At 32.0% G+C, this 16,063-nt stretch overlaps 1 protein-coding gene across 1 annotated transcript in view; it reads left to right on the forward strand.

Moving 5' to 3' along the window:
• The window catches only part of LOC134846647 (uncharacterized), a 29,000-nt gene extending 14,403 nt beyond the window's left edge, over positions 1–14,597 (forward strand). The window contains exons 5-8 of the mRNA XM_063864032.1: positions 10,796–10,882; positions 11,285–11,376; positions 11,921–12,097; positions 14,415–14,597. Of these exons, the coding sequence (XP_063720102.1) occupies positions 10,796–10,882; positions 11,285–11,376; positions 11,921–12,097; positions 14,415–14,475 (417 nt within the window). The 3' untranslated portion in view covers positions 14,476–14,597. The remainder of the gene's footprint in view (positions 1–10,795; positions 10,883–11,284; positions 11,377–11,920; positions 12,098–14,414) is intronic.
• Positions 14,598–16,063: the final 1,466 nt, after the last annotated feature.

Here is a 16,063-nt window from a genome sequence, read left to right on the forward strand (position 1 = left end):
CGCAAAAGAAAGTATCTACTCTATTATACTTGTGCAGCAACTGGTTAAGCTGGTTTCGATGCATATATAGTTAAATAATCGAAATCCTAAGCTCGAATCAACCTGTTTTAGGACGCAAATTAGGATCTAATGAAACACATCATGTAGTACCACTTTAGATAAATTTCAGTTTCTGGTCTCATTTCCTTTAATCTAAAATGAAAACAATTTGCCAAAAATTAGCTAAAACTCCTATATTATTTTGTTTTGTCCGTATAACAACGTAAGTCAACATTAAAATTTGAATGAAGCAATGGTAGCAATTGATCTTTTGTGTCTTCGTAAAAACAATTTAAAAGACTTTCTTTTTTCACTTGTTTTTATTAAATTGAATTGTGTTTTGTTCATCCGTGTATTGCGGTTTATCAAATGTTCTCAACATTTTCTCTCCAAACAAGTTATATGATTCGCATGAAACGAAGAAAGCTTTAAATTCTCAACTGTTTCATCTCTAGTGGGAAAGGTCTTAATAAAAACTAGACTTTTATCAGAAATTCGTTAAAAGCAATTTGTTTTGTGAAATTTGGACGCAATAGTTTTATCTTTTCATCTTTTTGTTCAAAATTAGGGCGAAAAACAGAGTTAGGGCAAAAATCATCCAAAATTATTATTTTAACATCTATTTATGGCAAATTTTGCTGCCTATTGTAAAAAAATTGACTTCAATAACTTCGTATGAGTGAAATGAGATATGATTCATTAGAAAACGTGTTTTCAAAACAAGTTCTGGATTGTTAGATTTTTTTTAACATTTGCCTTAAGGGCACTGCATATATCTATCCGATCCTTCAGAATGCATTTTATGTGCTGTAGAGCTTTCTACACATGCAAAGCATAGTGTGGTAATACGAAGCATTTTTCCCACTTAAGTTCCAAATAAAAATGCTACTTTTGATGGCACTTGTGAACAGTAAGTCATGCAAAGCATAGTGTGGTAATACGAAGCATTTTTTCCACTTAAGTTCCAAATAAAAATGCTACTTTTGATGGCACTTGTGAACAGTAAGTCCTTTCCAAAAATTTTCCAACTCTGTATGTTTTGCAAAAATTTTGAAATGCATAATTCATACAAAGTTTGGCATTGCTAGGTTAATGCATGCAAGTTTGTGTGGTTGCAATTAGTTTACTACATTCCAATCAATACATGCAAAATTTGTCTTTTTGTGACAACTTCCGAGTCTTTTGACGCTTTCTTGCTTGTGTTTTCTCGCTTGTGTCATGCTATTCGCTCCAAAATGATATTTGGATTACGTCTCAAATGGCATAATTCCCAAATTGCATAAAAATGAAAAATTTCCCAAATGGCATAAATTGAATGCAACAGTTGCTTTGGAAAAATCGAGAACAGTTTTTTCGTGAACAATGTGAGAAAATTAGTCAAATTGTCAATTCAAATGTTGACTGACATTTTATTGTGAAAAACTTGTAGAACTTTTTATCAAAAGCAAGAAGCATAAAGCTTGCGGTTATTTATAAGCTTCTTGTGGTCAACTTTTTTTTACAAATCTATTGCTTAAATTTGTTTGGAAGTAATTAATTCCAAATATTGTTCACATGCTTTCGTTCCTGACAAAATGCTAGAATTAGAAATTGATAGAAAACGTTTAAATTACAATGAAAACTTAAAATTTATGCCATTTTGGAAAAGTTTTCATTTTTATGCCGTTTGGGAATTATGCCATTTGGGAAGTTACTGATATTTGCATCGGTTTTGGCCGGAGTTTGTTTTTGACATTTTGCTAATATTTGATTTTTTGCCTAAATTTTTATGCTGAAAAATTTGCTATCCATGTGCATAAAAAGCGTTGGGTAACATTTTCAGATGCTACCAAATTTGTTGCTGTTCAGACCATTAGAAAATATATGCGATGATAAAAACCGCTATCAAAAATTCACTGACGCAATTTGAGACAATTAAAACTATTTAGAAAATTTGCACCTTTGCAGCTTTGTAAAAATTAATTGATACATCTGCAGTAACTGGAAAGCATTTTCGACATTATATGTTGAGAATTCATACTTTGAATATGGGTTAAATGACGATTACTTTTCAAGAACAACCCCAGCATCAAAGAGTATATTTTAATGGAGGGCTCTCGAAACCCAGAATGAACCGACGCGTTATATTGAACTAATAAATTTTTAGTTCATGCGTACTTATCATTATCATTATCATTTACTCTGTTCAGGCGCGAGCAAAATTTTTTCATGCTCAATGGCATTTTAAGCTGTTCACCGATTATTATTAATGTATATTGCCCTACCTTGCAACATGAAAGTAGATCAAATAAGCCTTGCTTGATTAAGTTTCCTGGAAGCATATTGCATTGATGCTGTATACCTTATTCGGGTATTACTTTACAAAGGAAAACAGCAGAACAAAAGCTGTAAAATGACCTTGGGTGAGAAAGAACAGCGGGAAATTCCGGTGAAAAGGCCGCTGGTGGCAATCGGATCTGTGCTAACAATTTGAAGTCTGGAAAACGCAATCCTTCAAAAAAATACATGAAGCAAAACCAGAATTAAACCAAATAATTGTATCAAATTATGTTCTGATTGACAAACTATCGCAAATTACAGATTCCTTCTCACTGTTTTACAAATTAAAAAAATATATTTTCCAAAAATCATAATGTTTCAAAAACTTTCTCAATAAGGAACGAAAAAAAACGGGAATTTGAACTACAGTTTGTATAATGTTCAAATGAGATGTTGGAAATTCCATCCAAATGCCTTGTAGCCCTTAATCAACTCCCTAGCAAAAAACGAACCGCTGTCTTTGAAATAATCGAAGTGGTTAGAGTTCATATTGCAAACTCATGTTTTAAAACCCCACCATAACGACCTGAACTGACAAAAAGTATTTTGCAATCATTTTTATACAGACAAGGAGGAGATAATTTTAAATTATCGACTCGAATCAACTTCAATTTAGTAAGCGTTGATTCCAAAATATAACTTAAACAATCAATTCCAATCAAAGATGCTCAATAAAGAATTGCAGCGAAAGTAAAATACATTAAAAAAATAACAATACGTGAATTATTCTTGAATACTTTTTTGTGAAACACAATTTTTTCTGCTCAGTTTTTGCATTTTTATTGAAAATATTATTTAGGGATGAAATCAGGTTTGTTCTAATATTTACTAGAAACAAGATTGCTCGTATCAGGGCGAAGCCCTGAATGTTCCGACTGCCTTTTGGTTTTGAGGTTTATGGAGCAGTAATAACAAAAAAAAACTAAATGTAATAAAATAAATTGAAACTTTTTTTTCTAAAATTTGAATTTTTTTTATGGAAAACTACAATAAAGTACAAAAGGTCTATGGAGCAGTAATAATTTGAAAAATTAAAAATGAAAAAAAAATTTCAAAAAAAATCGAGATTTTTTGTAAATACAAAGTGATAAATTTCGCTCCTAGTAACAAATCAATTAAGGCAAATAAGCTTCCTTCAACCAATTTGGAACGATTTCTAAGACGGACTAAACATCCGCTTACGAAAAATTATTGCTCGTTAATTGGCCAAAATGGCAATCTTTAAGCCCCATTTTTTTTTACGAAAATGATCACAGGTAAAATATCTTTCCAAATTTAAGCTCAGGACAACAATACCTTTTGAATGATGCAAAAAAAACTCCGTCAAAAATGGCTAGTTAAAAAGTCGAAACTTGTCTGAAGAAAAAAAAACCCACCCCGAGCACAATTATTCCGTTACTTTCGTTACGAAAGTCGGAACAAGACTGCTCGTATCAGGGCGAAGCCCTGAAAGTTCCGACTGCCTTTTAACGTTTATGAAGCAGTAATAACATTAAAAAAATCAAATGAAATAAAATAAAATGAAAAACTTTTTTTCTAAATTTTGAAATGACCCCACACACGCCCCACACGCCATATAAAGTACAAAACAATAGATTTCGCTCCTTGCAACAAATCAATTATGACGAATAATCTTCTCTCAACCAATTTGGAACGATTTCTAAGACGGATTAAATCTCCGCTTACGCGTTAATAGCGCGAAATATATCGCGCGTTAATTGTCCCAAATTGGTCAAAATGGCCAAAAATGGCAAATTTTAAACCCTCGTAACTTTACGAAAAATGATCACAGGTGAAATATCTTTTCAAATTTAAGCTCAGGACAACAATAGCTTTTGAATGATATAAAAAATTCCGTCAAAAATGGCTAGTTAAAAAGTCGAAATTTGTCTGAAGAAAAAAATACCCACCCCGAGCACAAATATTCTGTTACTTTCGTATCGAAATTCGGAACAATAATAACTCAAGTAAGTAACTACTTTTTCAGGATCATTTTTATCACAAATGTGGAAAATTTGTCAGATATGCTGTTAAATTTATCCAAAAGGCAGTTTATTTGTTAACACTCATAATCTCTTAGTTCACAATTCTTCAGAAACGCTTTCATTTTGTGAATTGGTGGCCTAAATTTTGAGCTGAACGATTGCCAAAAGCTGGCACTGGAAATTACCAAGAAAAAAATTGCCGAAGATTTGTATAGGGAATTTTCATTGGCAGACTAAATTATGGCATCAAAAGCTCCCCGCGTTAAAGTCTACCGCAGTCTAAACCAGGCGGTCCCAGCTATGTAAAGTATTATTGAAAGAAGAATAAGTACTTCAAACAGCCGGGTCTAAAATTTTCACCTTAAATAAACGAAACAGTTTCTCAAAAACGAAACAGTTTTTTTTTCTGGAGTGAATCATTTCAGTTATAACAATAATTAATTTTGGACCTCCGCAAAGTTTGAGAAAATTGATCTTTTCGCTCTTTACCTGTCATTTGGTTTTTAATCAACCCTTTTCTGAAAAAAATTTCCATCTTGAAATTGATTAAAATTGGTTTCTTATACAGAGTTGCAAATTTATACCGAGTTGATACAGATTTTACACAAATTTTATATAGACTTTTTACAGATTAATATTCAAATTTTATGCAGATTAGTTTCAAATTTTCTTCAATTTTCCCGCCTATCAACTCATATTAGCAAATTGAGAAAAAGTTAAGCGGCTATGTTTTGAGCTGTGTTTTGAGGTAATCAACTCTCCTCACGTGACTGTGGCTCATTCCAAAACTAACGGAAATATTTATTGAAAAAAAAACTTTAACTCAAGTTCGGGAACAAAATCAAATCTTAACTACAATTGATTAGGTTTTGAGGATTAAAAAAAGACCGTTTTAGGACAAGGAAAAAATCAGTTTTTAATCTGTTTTTTTTTCAGATTTTGATTGTTTTTTATCATGCAAAAATTCATTTAAATCATTTTAAATCGGTTTTTGGTCATTAAACTCTTTGTTTTTGTATATTAAAAAGCCATTGCAATCCATTAAAATTTATTGTAAACCGATTTACATATACAAATGGCCGTTATACAATCATCTTTTATTCTGTATATATTCTGTTTAAAAGCCTATTTGAATAGATCATAATTTCAGTTTTGTCAGAGCGGGGTTAAAAATCCAAGGGATTCAAATTTGTAAAACCCATGAGTATTAATGCGTAGTTTGACATCCACTAATGTTGCATTAATTGATGAACCGCCGTCTTAGTACTTATGCGTCTGAAAGTGCTTCACCATTCAAAATAACTACATTTTCAAATTAATTAATTTCATTCAAACTAATTAATTTCTTTTTCAAAAGTAAATTTAGAAGTTACATGAACAACCGAGAGAAAAAAACTGTTCTAGTTGTGTAATTCAAAATGACTATCATTAAAAAACGTAGCAAATCAGTAACTCATTATCTACTATGGGCGTTCATAACATTCATGGGGTCTACTTAACAACCCCCCCCCCCTCTTGTATCTACACCCCTGTAATTAAAAACAGTAAGTTTGCACTAGAGCGTTGTATGTAAATTCGAGTTTTGCTGCATTCTGATTGGTTGAAAATCCGCTGCAAGTAGTTTACTTAACAATCTCCCCCCTTTCTTGAAGAGAGGGGAGATTGTTAAGTAGATCCCATTCATGTGTATTTAAAAATCGCGCGTCTTCTCTTTTATTTGAAATATTCGCATGGCACTCCGTGAACTAGAAATCCTGTTAAGCAACTGCATTTTTCACTGCCCGAAATGAGCTTTGTCTAAGCTGCGCTAATTTACAGGAAAGAGTCTTTTAGCCGCGTTTCCTGTAATCGACCTTTTTCAACTTCAATTTAAAACTATTCATTTTAAAGAGAGGACAAAATATGTGAAAACAAGAATTTTAAACTCGGCCATGCTTTTACAACAACGGGAAATGCGCAAATTCCTCCCTTAAAAATTTCGAGGGTTGGTTGACCAAAAAAGTATGTCGTAAAGTAGCACCAAAAAGGGAGAATCATAGGCCATTGAGTATGCCAAACTCCTTAAGGGGGGGGGGGAGAATTGGAGGCCTTTGCTTGAGCTACCAAGATTGAGCTGAAAAAAAGTTCAGCAAAAAACTGAGAAAATCACTTTTCACTTTTTCCAATTAAACGTTGGTTAAATTACGAAACGATTTTCATCCCAGCAATTAAGGGTTGCTTAAATTTTAAATGTTTTTTTTTGGGATTCCACATGACGGTTGAAAGAAAAGTTTTTATTGTGATGTCACAATTGATCCAATACAAGCTCTTTTTGAGGTATAAAAATTCCACAACAGGTCCTTCTCACTTCGTGAAGTATTCGGAACAATAACATAAAACAAACCAACAAGATCAAGCACCCACCCTCATTGTTTCTATTTCACGTTTTAATCACCTGTCTAGCGGTGAAAAAACGAATGAAAGAAATCATAAGTACAGCTTTTTTCGACATTGAATCAATTTTTTAATTATATCTTATGTAAAAAGTTGAATCACAAATAAAAAGCCTCAATATACTAATATTATCAGAGCTCGTACTTCGCACAATTATAATACTTGTTTTTTCATGAATAGTATACATTATGAAGTCACATTTCTTTCCCACTGAAAAAGTTATCGGATTGATATTTTTACAGGCCTAGAATGGTAATTTACGTTCTGATATTTTTTCAATTTAAAATTCGTCTGCGCTCAATAACTAATCATCAACCTAATTATTTCACAAGAAGGAAATTTCTTAGATGATGCCATACAATCTTATTTTCGTTTTTTTTAAATCTCAAAATAATGATAAGTTTCTTCTCGCTTACGTAGCATCCTCGTTAATTTGTCAAACAAAAGACGGAACGGAGGAAGAGGTGAACGTAGAAAAAAATTAGCTAATCTAAATCTTTGGGTGGCTAATTACGCATTTTTTAGCAGAACATTCGGCAAAAAAAATCATAAAGAATGCAGACCGAGAAGCACAATTTTGTTTTTGTTTGGTAAAGCTGCTTTTTAACGGAGAACAATTTAGAAAAATATCAGAAAATCAAGCAATATTGGCAAAAAAAATTTTTTTTTCTAATGTGATACGCTTTGGTGGGTATTTTGGTCTATATCTCTAAAATGAAAAAAAAAGTGTCATAACCGATTAAAAATTGACTCAATTCTTATTATTTTACGCAAAAAAAAAGTTTTTTAATCAATCATAATCGATTATTTTCAAATTATCTCGAAACTTGTTTTTCCAAAAAAGCAATCCACTTTAAATGAATGTATACGATTTAGAACCTTTTTCATCTGTTTTTGTCATTTGTTTTTCGTTGTTTCTCGGGTTTACGTCCATAGAAAAAAAAACCCTTATCATACGTTTTCATTTATTGCATCCCAGGAAAAAATGCTTGTCATACAATTTTCATACAAAATTTAAAAACTGTTCTAAAGGTTTTTGAAACACATTTTTATTACTTTATTACTTCTAGCGGTGAAAAAACGAATGAAAGAAATCATAAGTACAGCTTTTTTCGACATTGAATCAATTTTTTAATTATATCTTATGTAAAAAGTTGAATCACAAATAAAAAGCCTCAATATACTAATATTATCAGAGCTCGTACTTCGCACAATTATAATACTTGTTTTTTCATGAATAGTATACATTATGAAGTCACATTTCTTTCCCACTGAAAAAGTTATCGGATTGATATTTTTACAGGCCTAGAATGGTAATTTACGTTCTGATATTTTTTCAATTTAAAATTCGTCTGCGCTCAATAACTAATCATCAACCTAATTATTTCACAAGAAGGAAATTTCTTAGATGATGCCATACAATCTTATTTTCGTTTTTTTTAAATCTCAAAATAATGATAAGTTTCTTCTCGCTTACGTAGCATCCTCGTTAATTTGTCAAACAAAAGACGGAACGGAGGAAGAGGTGAACGTAGAAAAAAATTAGCTAATCTAAATCTTTGGGTGGCTAATTACGCATTTTTTAGCAGAACATTCGGCAAAAAAAATCATAAAGAATGCAGACCGAGAAGCACAATTTTGTTTTTGTTTGGTAAAGCTGCTTTTTAACGGAGAACAATTTAGAAAAATATCAGAAAATCAAGCAATATTGGCAAAAAAAATTTTTTTTTCTAATGTGATACGCTTTGGTGGGTATTTTGGTCTATATCTCTAAAATGAAAAAAAAAGTGTCATAACCGATTAAAAATTGACTCAATTCTTATTATTTTACGCAAAAAAAAAGTTTTTTAATCAATCATAATCGATTATTTTCAAATTATCTCGAAACTTGTTTTTCCAAAAAAGCAATCCACTTTAAATGAATGTATACGATTTAGAACCTTTTTCATCTGTTTTTGTCATTTGTTTTTCGTTGTTTCTCGGGTTTACGTCCATAGAAAAAAAAACCCTTATCATACGTTTTCATTTATTGCATCCCAGGAAAAAATGCTTGTCATACAATTTTCATACAAAATTTAAAAACTGTTCTAAAGGTTTTTGAAACACATTTTTATTACTTTTGGCTCTTTTGAAGCTTTCTGATCATGTAAGAAACGATAAACAATTTTCGATGGAAATGCTTATCATACAATTTTCATAGATGAAAATTGTATGACAAGCATTTTGTTATAGAATTGTTTTTTTTTTTCAAAAATCTCTCTGAAAACATGTTTCCGTAATTGCAATTGAAATTTATGAAGGCTTCCAATTACAAAAAGCATTTTAACCATCAAAAACTTGATTTTGGTTTCGTTCGAAAAAATGCTCATTATATAACTTTCATATATGAAATTGTACAATAAGCATTTTCTAGAGAAAATTTAGAAAAATTAAAAATCAATTGAAAATTTGTTTGGGCAATTTTGAGTGAATTTAATAGGATTTTTCAGTGATTGAGATCAACATATTGTCAAACTGATAATTTAATTTTCGGTCGGAAAAATGCTTATCATATAGCTTTGATATATGAAAATTGTAAGATATGCATTTTTTCATAGAAAAAAGAACACAAATTTGAGGTAAAAAGTTTTCAATACCTTTTTTGGTTGCATATACTTTTTTTGGTTTTAGTATTTTTTTTGTGTGTTTTTTCATAGGAAAAAAACACAAATTTGAGGTAAGCAATTTTTAAAACATTTTTTTGTGTTTATAACGCAGTCCAGGATGAGTTTTTCACAGAAAAAAAATCCAAAAATCACAAAAAAGTGTGTTTTGATAAACACGATTATGATTTTTCGTTTCATATGATAAAATAAAAATGTAACAAAAAAACAAGCCTTTTTTCTCAACCACCAAAATTTGCAATCTAAAAATTATCTAGCCATTTACAAAAAGTTAAATTTTTGGTATATAATTGCATGCAAAAATGTTAAAATTAAATTACATGGCTAAAATTACCAAATGCAGTTTATCTGAGTGGTAACTGCCAGTTACACTCTGGGTTCTTAAGACAAAAAGTTTTTGGTTAATGTTTCGGATGAAACCTAAAAATTCAAAACAAAACCGTTTTGTATTTTCATTTATGAGAAAAATGATTATCATACAACTTCATAGTATGGAAAAAATTATTATCATACAATTTCATAGAACAAAAAGTAGTTTTCGCTATTTCAAAATATTTTGTGATGAAAAGTATGGCAGAACACCTGTTATTTAATTCCACAATGTTGCAAAAAATGCTTATTATAAATTTTCATAATATGGAAAAAATATTTATCTTGCTATTTTATTAGTATTTGTTTTGATGTATGAAATAGTATGATAAGCATATTTTTCATTATATGAAATAGTATGATAAGTATTTTGTGTCAACCCAGGTTATTGTCATTTTAATCATAAGTTAGCTGCTGTTGCCTCATTTCATTCACTTCACAATTTTCTAAAATTCATTCGTGTTTGAATAATAAGCTAAGCTTTTTTGTCGTTCTTTGATTTCAACTTTTTCGCTGGCGCTACATTTTTAAAACACCTCACCCCTACCCTTACTTTGAACTGTTGCCTCACAGTTGCCTATTCCCCTTCCTTACGCTTGCCCGCTTCCCATTCTCCATTTTGAACATGAGGGGGAAGCATAGTGGGATAAAATTGAGGGAACGTGGTGGGCGGACGTAATGGGGTGGCGTGGTGGGTGGGGGTTGTGGGGGGACGTGGGAGGGGATGGGTTGGTGAACATATGGATGAACGTGTTCTTCGGGAAACATTCATACATATTTGTTGAAATATTTGTACAATCTGCCTTTTTTTACTATGATTATTATCAAATATTAAAAAAATGGTTGAATTATTAATAAAATGGTTGAACCTGAAAATATTATCCTACATGTTAAGTTTATTACTTTTTCGAACGACGTTTGAGTTTTATGGTCTGAAGCATCACTTTTGGGCCAGAATTGTAAGAATAGTTTTTGTGTGTGTTTTAGAGTGGCATGGGAGGCTCCCTTTCATACCGGTCACGCCTGCAAGCCTACGCTGTCTGTCTAGTCGCCGGCATGATCGTCGAAGTACTGGTAAGTGATAACAAAAACGACTTCTTCACAATCAATCTCAATCTCGATTTCAATTTCAAGAGTTGCCTGTTTGAATTCAATTTTTGCATCACTTCCGATCTATGCAAATCCAAAGATACGTTAGACCTGTTCATATATAACTTGCGAAATCCTAAATTTTACAAAAACTACTGGTTAGGGGTGGGGGGACTGCGGATCCGTACAACAAAACCAAGTTCACTCCCTCCCAAAAATATTTTATTTTATAAAACGACTCTTTTTACTTTTCCCTGCCGATTTCTAACGTGTAAAAGCTTTGCTCACAATGTCGAATTGGCCATCGATTCAGTTCAGAAGTGACAAAAAACATTTATATCTATTTTTTTAACTCTCAACTTAACCTTTGTTGACCTCTGTGTGCAGGGTGGTGCGAGCATGTTTGTAGAGGTGAACAAGAGAACCCAGCTGCTGTTTCTTCTTTTCACTTTACTTGGAAATCTCGCTATGGTTTGCAGGTAATTCATAGTTTATTTTAATAACAAAAGGGCGCAATTATATTGCAAAAATAATTTTTTGCTATGTGCTTTCAAAAATCAGCCTGATTTTTTGTTAGAGCTGGGACCTGCATTCCTTCAAGAAGTGCTCAGAAATCACTTCATTTATTGAAAAAAAAAAACGAGAATTAAAAAATTATTAATCAGAAATGTCTCCGTTTCGAAGTACATACCAATTTCGGTTTTTGAAAATCTTAGCTTTGAATCATTTGCTGCTTGTAAGTTTCAAAAAGTTCTCGAACATGAATATTTTTCTATTAAATCGAGTCTTCATTTGCAAGAAACGGTTTTTATTTCCAATTTGACATCTTGTTAGCTGTTCAATCTTCTAGCTGTTCAAAATTTATTCTAGTCGGAATATTCGGTGATACACGCTTAGCAACCGGTCACAACGAATGGTGTAATAGTTTTTTGTTTCTGCACCGTGCCTTCTTGTATTTTTAAGCATTTCTTTGAAAAATTAATAACTGAAAAAAGCTGAAGAAATAATTTGTTGTTTTTGCAGCACGACGTTCTTGGCCAGTTTTGCGATCCAGAAGCGTCAGTTGATGGAGGAGACGAGACTGATATCCGGACTGATCTACTTCTTAGCCCTGTTCCTCTGCTCAGCCGTGGCCCTAGTACTCAAAAACCCCCCTCTGGTCATGCTTGCCATATTTGCCAAAGATTTCTCCATCACGTGGTAATTTCCACAGTTTTTCCCCATATGACCACACACCACACCCCCCCCCCCCAACTCACCCCCGGTAACACACTCGAAAACATTATAGGCGAGGTTTTAGACGCGCTCTTTTCTTCAATAGCGCCCTTCAATTACAGTATAAAAATAAAAAACATCTTTTGAAAAAAATTCTTGGCATTTTAATACTGAACGAAGACGGCCAATATGCTGCCTTTCAAAATATGCTGCAAAAAGAAGCTAAGTTCAAAGAAATCAGATTATTCAACTTGAAATTTCTCCTACAAATGGCTCTAATTGTCTTGAGGTGCTGCCATTTTGATACCACCAGCTCCATTTTTGAAGCCTTTTGTCTGCAGAAACCAGTTTTTCATCACGAACGAACAGACATCTAAAGCAACCCTAAATTGAATTATAGCGACCTCTCTTTGGACAATTTCACTTCAAACAACTCAACATTGGTAACTTGAGTGAAATAATCAGTTATCAAAGGTTCATCTATTGAAGTTCGAATGAAACTTTTAATGCAAATCGCATCATAAGTGCGCCAATTTTCAAAAAAATGCTCTCAGGAGAGTTTAGATATTAAAACGCCCCCGTTTTGTGGTTAATTGACTTGAAATTCCCCCATAAGTTATAAAAATGGGTTATAAATATTACAGAGTCTGCCAAAAACGGTGAACTAAGTTAATAAAAGGATAAAGGTAAATTCCGCAGCTTAAAGTTCAGTTTCAAAGGGTAATCTTTTTAAGTAAAAAAGATGTAAGGTTATGTCCTTTACTCATTCAATTAGGGGGTTATTAAGTATACGTCTCAGAAATCTCTACCTATTCATGATGGTACTATATTTACCCAAAAAATTGCCCAACTCAATGGCTTCGTCAAATTCATGGAAGGCCTTATTTCAGTCATAGACGTCAAGGTTTTGCGACAATTAAGTGACAAGTAGAGGATGCGTATCAGGAATTCGCCTCCTTCAGTATCATTTGGGGCTATTTTGGGACATCAATTACTGATTGATCACCCTCCAACGTAATAACGAGGCCAAATTAAGGCTAGTTCAACTAACACCCAATTAAAGGGGACGTGTTACTCGAATTGAAATGATAAGAAACGAAATATTTTAGTACTAAATTGAAATTCTGAAGTGGAAGTTTATGAACGTAGAGGTTACTTCATCATGAATTTACGTCGGTGAAAAACAGTATAAAGCTAACGCGAAAACTGATTTTAAGTTTCTTGTCTAATGAAACAAAAAGGTCTCATAAGATCAAATTTTCAAGTCTTTTTGAAAAAATCAAAGCAGGCAATTATAGATTCAGAAGTAGAAACTTCAAATCATTAGATAAGATTTTTGAATTGATTTTTTTTTCAGCGTCAAAAATTTTAATTTAGTTTTTTTTCTGGTTAAAAACAGTCATATCTCAATATTTTTGATTTGAAACGATTTTCAAGGTCGTTGCAAAATCAATACCTGCCAGGGAAAATTCTCAAAAAATGAGATGCCTTAAATTCAAATTTGTTCAAAATTTACCTCTCCTCAAATCTAGGGCATCAACAAAAACAAAGTGCTCATAAATTGATTTTTTTTTTAATATTTCATATATTTCATGAATAATTTTTTTTTCAATGCTGGTATAGTTTTTTGCATTATCTGCGACATTTTGAACTATTTGGATTTGAGTTTTAGCATTTTGCGTTTTTGGAAAAAGTTCCGATCTTACAAATTTTTTTGTAAGAAATGAAGGTTAGATAGTTGTGGGAAAAAAGTTAAGCCTACAAAATTTAATCAATGCGTTTTGATTTGTAACTCAAAAAAATAAATCAGCGTAAATTATGAATGAATTAATATTTAGGAAAAAAGCTTTCAAAAATTGGAAAAAAGTTGCCAAACGGAGAAATGCTCCAACAAAGACATGCTCCGAATTTCATGGTGAAAAACTTTTAGTAGGATTGTCAACCCAGTAATATTTTAGATCGGTAAAATTTTGCAGAGAAACTTTTATTGAAAGAAAATTTAGCGATTTATTGTACAAAAAGTTCGCATTAAGTAAATTATGAAATGTTTAATTGTAAAGTAGATTGTATTCAAAAAGTTTTGGGCTTTAAAAACTGCAAAGGAAAGACTGTAAATTGAGTTGAGTTGATTATTTTGATGCATTAAATGGATTATAAAGTCTTTTTTAGAGTTTTTTTCCTCATTTAATTATCTTGTTTTACTAACATTTTAGAATATTTTTTAATAGTATTTTTCATTATATAAACAAACTTTCAGCTAAATAAAACATGAAAACCATTTAGTGTATTTGCTGTATTTCAGGTATTCTCTTACATACATCCCAGTTGTTCGTTCAGCTATGCGGCAATGCTTGGCAGCATGATAACAACGACGCAAAACTTCAAAAGTTCTAAACGATTTAAGAAAACTGAACTGAAATACTTTTGCCCTGATTTTGGATTTGCATTGCAATAAAAATAATTTTATACCAAATTTAGCCTTTTGTGGAAGAATTGATAATTTTGTTTGATGACAATTTGAGCATTTCGAAAAGATTGAGCGATAAGCTAAGTTGATTCGCCACGAAAGAAATGAAGTGCTTAGATATAGTCACTTATACTACTTTTTATTTTTATTTTCTATGACTCGACTGTACCTGACCTATGTTTCGACTCTCCTGACCAAATATGGATATATTTAGACTGTGTTCGTCACTTTAATTTACTTGTCCGAGTTGAGGTGCTTGGTTTTTGTTTTATATCTTTTCGACCAAAAATTTTTGTATCTCAACCGCTTTGACCAAACTTTGGTATCATTTGACCGTCTCGGCCAAATTTTGGTTTGTATCATTTTTCTCGAACAAAAGTTTCAAACTATAATTTGTTCAACCGCGCATAAAAATTTCATTTTTCTCGACCTAAAAGGAATATGTTTCAGTTGTCGCGACTCTATTGACAGGAAAAAGAGTTCAAAATTTATTTGAGCCAGCTCAGATGTTTCAACCGGCGGAACAAAAAATGAAACTAGTTGTAGAAATCCGACAAAAATCACTCTTTCATTTCTATTTTTTGACTTCTCAACCAATGTTTCGACTTTCTTGGCCAAATCTTGTATATTTCGAAAATGCTCGACCTTTATTCTGAATTTGCTTGACCTATGTTTTGACTTTGCTCGACCGAAGATCGACCTTTGCTCGACCTAAGATCGACCTTTGCTCAACCTAATTTAAACTTTAATCTAAAATTACTTTAAAACTTTTCAAAAAAATGCTCAAATTATGAAACTGACAAAAAATCCTGCGCACGGCAAGGCCTCCAGACTCTGTCAAGCATGCAAATTTGGTAGTGTGCTAAAAGAGAGAAGAAAAAACACCCTTTTCCAAAGCATTTTTGGATGCTCTATTTTACACAAATTTTAGTAGAAAATTTTGTCAATGATTGCTTTAGTGCTGTTATTTCGGAGCATTCATTTTTGGACAACCCATTTGCATTTGGCTCCAATGACCTCTAATGTTGATGAGAAAAACTCGACGAAAAACTCGCTGGATTTGAAATGCGATCAGTTTTCATAATTAAAGATGTCCTGCTTCAAAATTAAAGATGTCTTGCCTAAAAAATTGTCGCAGAATTTTTCAGAAAAAAAAGCCACAAAGCAAAAGAAGCTCCTGCAAAGGCCTTCTTTAAACTATTTTTTTTGCTTGGTTAGGGATTTCAATCCTTATTATAAATAAACATAAGAAATTGTGTGCCTTTATTATTAAAGTCCAATTTCTCTACACGAACTGATCAATGACTCAAAAAACTCAGTATAGACATCTATTCGCTGTTCAAAACTGTTTGAAAACAGTAAAAGAGTGCTGAGATTGAACAATATCATCTCTTATATCTTCAAAAAGGTTTGTTTAAATGATTGAGTAAAAGTTCATCTGCTAAACTCAGGGCGAATTTCTTAAAACCCTTTAGTCCAATTTT

This window comes from Symsagittifera roscoffensis, chromosome 5 (genome assembly GCF_963678635.1).
Source record: "Symsagittifera roscoffensis chromosome 5, txSymRosc1.1, whole genome shotgun sequence".
Taxonomy (NCBI): domain Eukaryota; kingdom Metazoa; phylum Xenacoelomorpha; order Acoela; family Convolutidae; genus Symsagittifera; species Symsagittifera roscoffensis.